The following is a 12,570-nucleotide window of genomic DNA, read 5'->3' as shown; positions in this document are numbered from 1 at the left end:
TGAGTAAGTGAGCGAGTGAACGGAGACGACTTCCCGTGATTCTCGATTCAGTTTTGAACGACTCCCATATCTCGGTTGCTTTCACGGTACTGTTTGAACGCCAAGTCCAACTATAGTAGTATAATGTAGTATAAATGTTAAGTCAAATTTGTTGCTATCATAGGAAACGGAATTAACCCGTTACAGGGTCAAACTGCAATTTAAAAAAAATGTTTGGTTCAACTCCAGATTGCAAAGGCATATTTATTGTGTACATTTACTAGAAGTGCATCATAAGCACTGACAAAGCATCCAATCAGTGATGCTCTGCCTTGAATGACCGACGCTGTGGTCGAGTATCCCGCCAGTGGGCGCCTATCTGCCACACATTCTGACTTGATGAGCGCTGAACACAAATAAGCAGCGCCCCCCAGAGAATGCCGCCTGGCAGTTGCCCAAATGGCCCATAGCGAGAACCGCCACTGATGCTGACAGCCACTAGGGGGCGTATTTGCATGGGGTTTGTGGTGTATTCAATACATTTTCTTCGAAGCAATTTTTGTCAGCTTTCAAGGACACATAATTTTTTTTAACTCTTTATTTTCCACATTTTAAAGTACATTAATTCACCTCTCACAACATCACAGCAGTAAAAAAAATAAGGCAGCTAATTTAGCTAATGCCACATGTCTTTGCCTCGCAGTGACATTAGCAGCAAGCAACACATCAGCAACAATACCCGCTAAACCCGTCTTTGTCCCACATTGACCCCAAATCAAACACCAGACGTTATTAAAGCTTTCGCCTGTTGTGCTTTTTGCTGACCTCAGGTTACATCCAGAGATCTTTTCATGAAAGCAGCAGAAGACAAAAAGCAGACTAACAAAGCAGCTCGTATCTTTTGGTCGCTTCATGCTGACTGATTTGCTTCAACGCAGGCACACATGCCACTCAGGGGCTGGTCCGGAGAAGGGCCTCCGAGCAGGGTCTCGGTCTGGGACTCTGAGATGAGGTCAGGGTGCTGGACGAGCGGGATGGTGAAACGCATGCTGCTTGTGGAGCTTGATACCTGGGGGATTACAATTCAATACATGTAATCCAGCAGGGATTACTTTACTATAAAGTACATGATGGAACTTCACGAAAACACCAGAAGATGCAGAAATTATGCAGCCGATTTTCATTCAAGTTCATGCAGAGGGCGGATCGGAGCGCTACAGCAGTGCTACATCGAGCAGAAAAGCTGGGATATAACGACAAATAAGGTTGTGTTATATTACGAAGCTACATTACGAGAAAAAATTTGTAAATTTTAGTTTTATATTGTAAAACTAAACTTTTATTTAAATGTAATGTATCATAATAAGGCATTTTTTCAACTTTTTTGTCTTATTTCTAAATATTTTAATAAATATAATAATACAATTTAAATATATTAAAACATATTTTATATTTTATTTGTATATTCTATTCTACTAACATATATTAAATAAATATATTGTTAAATAAAATCTATTTTAGTATTTTATTTATTACATTTTTCTTGTGATGTTAACATTTATACAATATATCACAGCTTTATTCTCATAAAACTTGTTTTTGTATAGTAGTTTTTTATGGTTTATTCTCACAAAATTACTCTTTTCCTCAAAACATTGTGACTCTAGTAATTTTTTACTTGTAATAATAATAACACAAAAAACGCTCACTTTTTCTCCTCAGAACATCACGACAAGAGATTACAAAATATATATTTTCTTGTGATATTATACATTTATACAATATATTATGAATTTATTCTCCTTAAAAAAAAATTCTGGTAAAATTTGGCTTTTCCTCAAAATATTTAGACTAATCACATAAAATTTAAACTTTTTCCTTGTAATGATACAAAAAAATCCTGAATTTCGTCAAAACATACTCTAGCTTGTATATATAAATATACATTTTCTGTCCTGTGATATTACAACATTTATACAGTATATCATGACTTTATTCACATACAATTAGGATTTTTTTTTCGTGTAACTTTTGGGTTTCCTCAAAATATTTTGTATCTATATCTTTTTAGCTTGTACATTTTTTTTCATGTGATATTAATAAATTTATACCATATATTATGAATTTATCCTCATAAAATTAAGATTTTTTTTCAGGCAAAATTTGGCTTTTCCTCAAAATATTTGGAATTTAATCTCATAAAATTCACATTTTAAAATTTGTAATGTCTTGTATGCAATTCTGACTGTAGCTGACTTTGACTTCAGCTGGTAACATATATTTCTAGAAATTTTATTACATTAACACAGTATATTAGGACTTTTTATTACGATTTTTTTTCTGGTACAATTTGGTTTTTCCTCAAAATATTTTCACTTTAATCTCTTAACATTCACTTTTTTGTCTTGTAATGTTAAAAAAAATCTACATTTCTTGAAACATCATGGTTTAACACACAAAATCAATATTTATTTCAGCTAAAATGTAACTTTAATCTTGTAAAATTCACCAAACTATTTTTTTTCTCCTAAAATGACAACTGTCTCCTAATAAAACGAAGACTTTTTGGCTTGCGTTGTGAAGTGATGTAGTTACCAAAACGATCCGGCAGGGAGGGCTATAAACGTTCCACGGCTGTCACTTCGTCACTCACCACGACTGGGATTTCCTGACCCGCGCTGACGAACCAGTCCTGTCTCGCACAGAGGCGTCTGCCGGGGAGTCGGGCACGAGGCGGGGGGAGAACGCTCTCTCCAGATGAGCCCCGTTGAGGTTCAAGGTGAACATGGTTGGTGGAGACAAGTCCAGTTCCAGTAGCATGATGTTCTCAGCCTGGAAGGAACAGCAGTAAGATACAGTCGTCCCTCCTTTATGTCCGCTAATTGGGTCCATACCCGACCGCGTTAAATGCATTTCCACGATATAAGATTCAATGTTAATAAATTGAATATTTTCGTAGTTCGAGCATATAAAAGCTGTTTAGGACTTGGTAAATACGGTTTTAAACGTTACAGCCGCGTAGACATGAAATAGTGCGCCTAAAGTCACCTTTACACTCCCATTTTTCATTGTTTACACCACATTGCCACTCGTACGCTGCAGGGGCTCGAGACAGCCGCTAGCTAGCGAGCTAACAAGCCACCGAGCGTTAGCTTCTAATTTATTTCTTCTAAACCTAAGAAGCCTAAAACTTAGCGCTTCCACGTGGAGGAGGACGTTTCTGTTCACTCCATCGTGTCGGACACGCCTTGGCTGACTTCATGACGTCATACAGCGTTAAGGAGCTATGTGCGGATCGATACTGAAATGTCGATACGTATGATACCAGCTCTCGCGGCTCTAAAATCGATTCTCCAATCAGAATATCGATACTATTGATACTTCCGGCAATGTTTGTCTGTTGAAACGACGGCCGGTTCCAAACGGAGCCACGCGTCAACTGTGAATAATAGTTTTCCTTCTTATAGTTGTTCTTAATTATTATTTATTTGAGTGGTTTGAATTATTTTACCGATTTTCTTTTCTATCCTTTAAAATGCCATATTCACCTATTTTATTCCTCAGTATACTTCAGGATTGAAAATAAATAAATGACATACATTATTCAATTAGTAATTTATTACAATGATTTCTTTGTATTTTAAATGAATGAAATGTCTCGTAGTGTTTATGCTACGATGTGAAATACACAACCGTTTAAAACTCACCAGCTGCTTTTAGGTGAATTTGCAAAGTGTATTGGTATCGCCATACCAGCCTGAATTTTACTCAGTATCGGCTCGGAAACAAAATCAGCAACATTGCACACCACTAGTCATGTTGCCAGGTCATGTCTCAATGTTTTGTGTCATTACTGCCACCTGGTGGCCAAATTGCTACACATTACTTGTATTTGAATGTGGTTTGACAAAGCATGAATACACCATAGGCTACCACAGGCTACCGTAGGCTACCACAGGCTACCGTAGGCTACCGCAGGCTACCACAGGCTACCGCAGGCTACCACAAGCTACCACAGGCTACCGTAGGCTACCATAGGCTACCACAGGCTACCGTAGGCTACCATAGGCTACCATAGGCTACCACAGGCTACCATAGGCTACCATAGGCTACCACAGGCTACCATAGGCTACCACAGGCTACCATAGGCTACCATAGGCTACCACAGGCTACCATAGGCTACCATAGGCTACCGCAGGTTACCACAGGTTACCACAGGCTACCATAGGCTACCGTAGGCTACCACAGGCTACCGTAGGCTACCATAGGCTACCATAGGCTACCACAGGCTACCATAGGCTACCATAGGCTACCACAGGCTACCATAGGCTACCATAGGTTACCACAGGCTACCACAGGCTACCATAGGCTACCGCAGGTTACCACAGGCTACCACATGCTACCACCGGCTACCATAGGCTACCACAGGCTACCATAGGCTACCATAGGCTACCACCTAACAGCCATCATTTAATTCATTCATTCACTTCTGAAAAAGCGTGATGTAGCGAGGGAGCGCTAATGCGCATATCTTCTTCATATCTCTGCTGATGTTTCTTGAAGTGCTGACCTGATATCTGGACGGCGTGCCGGTCGCCGTGGCAACAGCGACTTGCGCGTATTGGCTGATCGGCCGCTTGTATCCCACGGTGGAGAGAGGCCTCCTCCGGACCCGTGTGGACGCACTAGGATGGAGTCACAGGCGACAGACACGTCCCATTTATGACATGCAGCAAGTCTCGTGCAGCGCTTTGTATATTTTCCAAGCGAGGGGGTGTTTCTAATGACCTCTCTGACGGGACCGCCGACGTCAGCCTCCACTGATCCTCCTCCGCGTCAAACTGGAGCCTGCTCACCATCTTCTTCTTCTCGTCGGGCGGCACGAAATTCTCAATCAAGAGGGATCTGAAATGAAGTTTCCACAAGTTGGCCCCCACATTCACGCCACGGCGCACCGCCGTGTGTGTTGAGGAGTGTCACGGTGAGACGCACTTGTACTTGAGTTCCCTGGTGAGCTCGTTCTGGGTCTGCTCCAGCTCCTGCCGGGTGGTCACGTGCTCGTCAATGATGTCGCGCATCTCCGCCCACACCAGCTGGAGTTTGGCGTACAGCTGATCAGCGCCAGGACATGTGGACACAGGGCGGTTAGCCGTAGCATCGGAGGAAAAGCACTTTTCAAGGCTGGGCAGGTTGCAACCGTAATGTGTCCCTAGAACCCGTTGGTGAGCACCTAACATGAGGATGGCTATCGTGTCCCTCGCTTGTTTGCTTTGCTTTTCAGAGAGAGAGACGCTCTAACGCTCACTGTTCAAGTTTTGCGGCTTTTCATAACGTCACGAAGGACCCGCCCCTAGATGAGCCCGCAAAAAAACAGGCTTCACTGCACTAGCAAAATTTGGCTTTTCCTCAAAATATTTTCACTTTAAACTCATAAAATTGTATTTTTAATGTATTTTTTTCTTGAAATACAGTCAAACCTGTCTATAGCGGCCACTAAAGGGAAACTGCAGAAGTGGCCGCTATAGGCAGGTGGTCGTTATAGACAGGTTGGCGGCCATTTTGAATTTGTGCGTGCACATATTAACATGTCTGTGATTAGAAGCTTGTTGTGTGTGCAGATACATGTAATTATACTGTTATGTGTTGACCAGTAGAGGGCACTGTGGGACAGCGAATAAAAGTTGTAAAGAACAACTAGGCTTGTTATTCTACACCACCCACAGAACAAAGCTGTGCTAGTAATGTCTTACGCTTGTTTTTAATATTTTACTTTTTATACAGCAGAGTGTCATTACAGCTTTAGTTCACCAGGAAGTGACGGGAAGTGACGGTGGGCGTCCCGAGCAGGAGAGCTAGGCTCAGTGCTAGCTGTGAGTTTGGAGAGAGTTGGGAAGTGTGTTTATGTTGGCGTGGATGTAAAGTCCTGCAGTGTTCTCCTCTGTTAATAAAGCCATTAAAGTGCATCGGCGACGTGAGTCTCTCCTTCCCCACAACAAGCGGCATTACAGTATTGACCAGTGCACACCAGGAAATAAACGGTGTCACTGTCTGCAACAAGCTCCAAAGAAGACGGCTTTTTTATGTGGAACAACTGACAGTTTGTGTGGATCTTGTGAATGATTGTGACTGAGCTAGGACTCAGTAATTAAAGTCTACACACGACAGCTTCATTGATTGAAAAACGAAACTTTTTCGTGCATGAAGCTTCTACTTGAGTCGGTAATTTGGCTGCTATATGCGGTCAGATATTGACCAAGGGAGACAAAATGGGTGGCCGCTGGCTGCGTTGGACAGGTGACTGCTATACACAGGGTCTATAACATGTAAATTTGCTGCGGGGGATTTTTCAGTGGCTGCTATAGGCAGGTGGCCGTTCTATAAAGGTGGCCGCTAAGACAGGTTTGACTGTATTATTATGCTGTATTCATACAATATATTATGACTTTATTCTCAGAAAAAAATTTAAAATTCTGGTAAAATTTGGCTTTTCCTCAACTCATAAAATTAAATTTGTATGTATTTTTTTCTAGTAATATTATTATACTGTATTTATACAATATACTGTATTATGACTTTATTCTCAGAAAATGTAAAAAAAAAATCTGGTAAAATTTGTCCTTTTCTCAAAATCTACATACTGTATATATTTTTAAAAAGGCTTCACTACATGTCTTAAAATGAAACAAACCATCCGTGAGTCAGCCACAGACGTGGGAGCTGTATTTTACATCATGTTAGCAAGTAGGCTAAGCTAGTGTGATGTCGCTGTTAAAATGTTAGCTTAAGCTATGCTAGCGCTGCTAATGTTTGTCTTTTTTTTCCTTGCGATGTTAAAAAAATATACATTTGTTCAAACATCATGGTTTTAGCTCGGAATGTTTTTTTTCTTGTGATATTAACATGTTTATACTGTATATTTGAACTTTATCCTCATAAAATTACTTTTTTTCCAGGCAAAATGTGGCATTTCCTCAAAATATTTTGACTTAAAAGTCATAAAATTCACATGTGTGTATATATATAGATATATATATATATATATATAGATAGATAGATAGATAGATAGATAGATAGATATATTTGATATATATATATATATATACTTGTTTGTCTATATGTAAGTATGTGTATATATGCTGGGATAGGCTCCAGCATACCCGTGACTCTAGTGGCTAGATGGACATCCAGTAACTGACTGGCTTTTTGAGGAGAACATAAACCTCCAGAGGACGAGTCTTTAAGGAGACTTTGGATGAATTCAATTATTTTTCGGGCTAAAAAGAAAGGCGTTTATCGGCATTTGCCGATCACGTGATTTTTCACGGAAATCGGCCGATACCGATCCATGAGAGCACCCCTAGAATAAAGGTATAACTACGAACATAAAATTGACAAGACGAAAGATGAATTGGATGGGGGGAAAAAAATGGAAAAAAGAGCCGTGATTTTCCAAGGATAAAGTCCAAATACGAAGAGAAAAAAGGTGAATTCTATAACGAGTAAAAAAAAGTTGCAATTTTATGAGAATTCGAGAACTCGTACGTGTAATATAGGAGGAAAAATAATGTCATTTTCGTAGCAAGGGGTTGATTATTCAAGAAAAACAAACAATGTTATATTTTTAAACAAACAAAAAAAAATAAAGGTGTTATTTTCTGGAGAATTAGGTTGGAGGAAAAGTCAGAATATTATGGAAATAAAGTCAAAATTACCAGAAGAAAATTTACAAGACAGTTGAAATACTTGGAAAATGGAAAAAAAAAAGCAACAACAGCAGAAATGGAAAAAAAGGCTATAATTTTCTGAGGATGAAGTCAAAAATATTAAGAGAAAAAAAAGTCGTATTCCAATGAGAAAAAAGGTTGCAATTTTACAACAATGACCTCGTAATAGGAGGAAAAATAATGTTATTTTAGTAGCATAGAGTTTAAATAGTCAAGAAAAAAAAGGATTTGTTAAAAGTCGTAATGCTATGAAAAAGAAACCAAAATAAAGTTGCAATTTTCTGAAAAATTAGGTTGGGGAAGAGACTTAAAATATGATGGAAATAAAGTCATAATTACCAGGAGAAAATTTACAAGAAGAAAGTTGAAATACGTGGAAAATTTAAAAAAAAGCAACAGCAGAAGTGTAAAAAAAAGGCTACAATTTTCTGAGAATAAAGTCAACATATGAAGAGAAAAAAGTGGCACAATTTTACGAGAATAATGTCATAATATTAAGAGGAAAAATAATGTCGTTTTTGAAATACTCAAGAAAAACAAATTACTTGTTAACAAAAAAAATAAAAACAAAATAAAGTTGTCATTTTTGAAAAATGAGGTTGGGGAAAAAGTTAGAATGTTATGCAAATAAAGTGAAAATATGAGGGGAATAAAGTTCTACTATTATGGGACGACAACATACAAGGGATGATATCATTATGATTACTGTCCCATACAAGAGTGAAGCTGATATGAATCATGTACCCTTATACTGGAGAAGATGAAGTATGATATCATTATGATTACTGTCCCATACAAGAGTGAAGCTGATATGAATCATGTACCCTTATACTGGAGAAGATGAAGTATGATATCATTATGATTACTGTCCCATACAAGAGTGAAGCTGATATGAATCATGTACCCTTATACTGGAGAAGATGAAGTATGATATCATTATGATTACTGTCCCATACAAGAGTGAAGCTGATATGAATCATGTACCCTTATACTGGAGAAGATGAAGTATGATATCATTATGATTACTGTCCCATACAAGAGTGAAGCTGATATGAATCATGTACCCTTATACTGGAGAAGATGAAGTATGATATCATTATGATTACTGTCCCATACAAGAGTGAAGCTGATATGAATCATGTACCCTTATACTGGAGAAGATGAAGTATGATATCATTATGATTACTGTCCCATACAAGAGTGAAGCTGATATGAATCATGTACCCTTATACTGTATTAATGTCTCTTGTGTTGTTGTTGCTTAATTTATTGGTATTAATGTTTCTTCTGTTCTTATTCTTTTTCTTATGTTTTTCTTTCTTTTTCTGGGAGAATGAACAGAATAAGAATTTCATTGCGTAGCAGAACCACCAGTTTTACTGCGCACATGACAATAAAACTCTTCAATCTTGAATCTTGAATCTATACAACAGCATATGACAAAACTGAGAGGCAGTTTTTTTTTAAATCAGCGTACGTAACGTCTTAGCATATCTTTACGTCCTTTCATCTTTCATCTTTGGCTGGAAAAGCCCTTGGCCATCCGTGTAGGAGGTCTACTAAAGTACTACAGTATCGACACACTGTTCTGTTCTGAAAAGTACTACGATACAAAAGCGTGCGTGACTCATCTCACCCTCCTCAGCTTCTTTGTCTTCAGCTCCACTTCCTGCTGCAGGGAGGAGAAGGTCTCCCTCATCTCCAAGGTCTCCTCGTCGCGCAGCATCATCTGCTGCTGCATCTCCCGCTCGCGACGAATCTGCGCACACCGTTACGGTTTAGCGCCTCTCGGCGGACCCGGCCGCCTCGGTGACCGCTCACCTGCTCGGCGATCTCCTGCCTCCTTCGTTCCAGCAGCTTCTGTTGCTCGTTGGTGTGGTCCACGATGTTCTTGCCTCCCACCAGAAGTTTGCTCTCCATGGCCTGCGAGCGGCGGGAGAGAAACAGCACCGTTACGTAGTGTCCCTGGCCCGCCCCGGTGGTGAACTCCGTGTACTGCAGTTTCACCAATCAAACGTGCAAGTGTAAAAAGAAGTCAAGCGCCGTTACACCGGAACCCGTCCAAGGCCACGCCCCTGCGACTGGCCGGCTGACGTCGACGTAAGCGGTTGTCAACATAACCGAAACTGGAAATAGAGACATTTTGTACGTGGGCAAATCTTTCTCCCAGCGGTTCACGATCAAAATAAATCAAATGATCACCGCTGTGCTTTTATTTTGAAGCTTAGTTTGCACCAAACAGGAAGCGACTGTTGTAAGTGGACGGCACTTATGCGGCGGCGTGGTGGTAACCACCACGTTATCAACATAAACGGACCTGTTTTTCAAAGAAATGACTCCTTTGGCTTTCACGTTTTATGTCGACTTCAGCGGTCCACCGGGCGTCTCGACATCGACTTCAGCGGGCACTTTTTTAATAAACAGAACACATTTTGGAACGTCGACTTATGCGGGCACTTTTTAGTCATAAAAGCACCTCATTTTATGTCAACAAACGCGGTTGACCGTGCATGTCGACGTTGACTTAAGCGGTCAACAAAAACGGTTGACCATAAATGTTGATGTCAACTTACGCAGGCGCTTTTTAATAATAGTGTCGGTGTCGACTTAAGCGGGAACTTTTTAGACACAAGAACAACAATAAATATCAACAAAAGTGTGTCAATGTCGACTTAAGCAGGGACTTTTTAGAAATAAAAACACATTTTATGTCGACGAGCGGACAACTTTTCTTAATAAGAAGAACACATTTTATGCCAACAAAAGCATGTCAATGTCGACTTAAGCGGGCACTTTTTAGTAATAAAAAAACACATTTCATGTCGACAAAAGCAGTCCACCATGCATGTCGACGTCAACTTCAGCGGGCGCTTTTTAGTACAAATCAGAACCCGGCGGACCAGGACTTGATGGACCGGTTGTCGACATATCGCTCCAAAAATGTTTGCTGAAATTCTTAACGTACGACCCGAGGGCCGTCTGGCTTTACAGGTGCCTCTGTGCTGTTGTAAACTCCAAAAATGGCGGACAAATGACTACAAATCCCAGGGATGCAATCATTTGCATACCTTGTACTTCTCGATGATCTTCTCCACCGCATCCTGATCCCACTGCCCGTCGTCCATGCTCATCCTCTCCTCTTGGTTCCACTTTTCCTTGGTCACGCCGTCGTCGCCTTCGTCCTCGTCGGCCTTCTCTCGGAAGACGGCGTCCCCGTCCGAACCGGCCAGGCACCTGCTGAGCCTCTTGCTGTCCCGCCTCCTCCTCCGCTCCCTGGCCAGCGTCCCTCGTTCCTCCAGCTGGGCCTTCAGCCGGGCGATCTCCTCCTGGAACTCCTGGAGCAGAGCAGCTTTGGGGTCCTCGTTGACGCGAGGTTTGTTCTTGATGTTCTTGGCCCGGCTGGCGTACCTCAGGGTGGCCAGGGATTCGGCGTGGTTCCTGTGCGAGGGGCCCACGGTGGCGATCATGACGGTCCTGGCGTTCCCGCCCAGAGAGTCCTGCAGCAAGCGGGTCAGCTTGGAGTCCCTGTAGGGGACGTGGCTGCTCCTCCCGTCCACCAGCGCCGAGATGACGTTCCCGAGGGCGGAGAGGGAGAGGTTGATCTTGGTGGCCTCCTTCAGGCGCTTCCCCTTGGCGCCAGTCTTGCTCTGGCGCTCGCTCCCAGCCAGGTCCACCATGTTGAGCTTCCCCACCCGAATGTGGTCCTCGCCGTCCGGTCCTTCCTGGCTGCACTCCACGGTGACCACGAAGATGGCGTGGGAGCGCGAGCTGCGTTCGTTCATGTTGGTGATGCCCACAGACCGGGACTGGTCGCCCAGGTTCATCACGTGCTGGATTTCGGCGGCGTTCTTGGTGACCACCGAGGACAAGTCCTTGACGTAGACGCCGTAGTCCGGGTTCTCCTTCAGTTCCAGCTTCCTGTTGTTGTCCTTGCGCAGGAGGTCTCGGATTTCCTCCTGGTAGATCTCCAAGTAGGAGGACCTGACCAGGTATTTCTGGTTCTGCGTTCTGGAGATGTGCGTGAAGATGTGATGGAAGGAGTTAGGGATGACGCCCCTCCTCTCCGGGTCCCCCGGCACACCTTGCATGGTGTGAGTTTTGCCCGTCCCCGTTTGTCCGTAAGCGAAGACGGTCCCGTTGAAGCCGCGGAGCACAGAGTCCACGAGAGGTCTGACGGCGTCGTCGTAGATGTCACTCTGCTTGGACTCCCGGCCAAAGACCGAATCGAAGGTGAAGACTTTCATGGGCTCATCAGGTGGAGCCCTGGGGTTCCGGATGGTGATCTGGCCCAGTTTATGGTCAAGATCCAGGATGGTTTGACAGTCTGCTGCCTCCTCCTTCTTGCTGAGGGGCCGGCAGCGGGCCACCACCCTGACTGCCTCGCACTGCTTCATCTTGGACATGCTGGCCCTCAACGAACCGCGCTGATGAACGAGCAGCAAAGACAACGCGCGTCATTCGTTTAGGAAGGTGCCACGATGCAAACGCGTCACTTTTTTTTCTAGCTTCTAAACATCCAGCGGTAAATCCTCCACATTCATGCCGCGACACGCGCTCTTCATCCCGCGTGGGAAGCCAGACAAGACCCGGGTGGGATGCTGCGTGACAATCTGTCAACACAGCCCGGCGATGGTACACGCCCTGCAGCTGGTGGACAATGGGAGGCGGTCATGTGACCGGCGCGACCAATCATATCGCAGCAAATCTCACCGACTTCCTTATAAATCATGTTTACGCTCACGAGACAGAACATTAGGTACACCAGCAGAACACAGCATAACGCTCCTTTAAAAAGACGACGGGGGTGTCGTTTAAGAAGAATTCCATGACTGTGGTGATGCAAGTGCGGTACCTCATACTTAAAAGA

The 12,570-nt window shown here is 42.7% G+C and overlaps 1 protein-coding gene across 1 annotated transcript; it reads right to left on the bottom strand.

The window, feature by feature from the left end:
* Positions 1-552: 552 nt before the first annotated feature.
* LOC129192079 (kinesin-like protein KIF3C) lies at positions 553-12,384 on the bottom strand. Its single transcript, XM_054795582.1, has 8 exons — positions 10,772-12,384; positions 9,525-9,626; positions 9,340-9,462; positions 4,972-5,090; positions 4,768-4,884; positions 4,550-4,664; positions 2,633-2,811; positions 553-1,048 (listed from the first exon to the last, which is right to left on the bottom strand). Exons 1-8 carry the CDS (start codon positions 12,104-12,106, stop codon positions 931-933), a joined length of 2,208 nt encoding a protein of 735 aa, XP_054651557.1. The 5' UTR covers positions 12,107-12,384; the 3' UTR covers positions 553-930.
* Between the last annotated feature and the right edge of the window lie 186 nt (positions 12,385-12,570).

The sequence above is a fragment of the Dunckerocampus dactyliophorus genome, chromosome 13, assembly GCF_027744805.1.
Source record: "Dunckerocampus dactyliophorus isolate RoL2022-P2 chromosome 13, RoL_Ddac_1.1, whole genome shotgun sequence".
In the NCBI taxonomy this organism is placed as follows: Eukaryota; Metazoa; Chordata; class Actinopteri; order Syngnathiformes; family Syngnathidae; genus Dunckerocampus; species Dunckerocampus dactyliophorus.
This window is presented reverse-complemented; position numbering and strand designations above follow the sequence as displayed.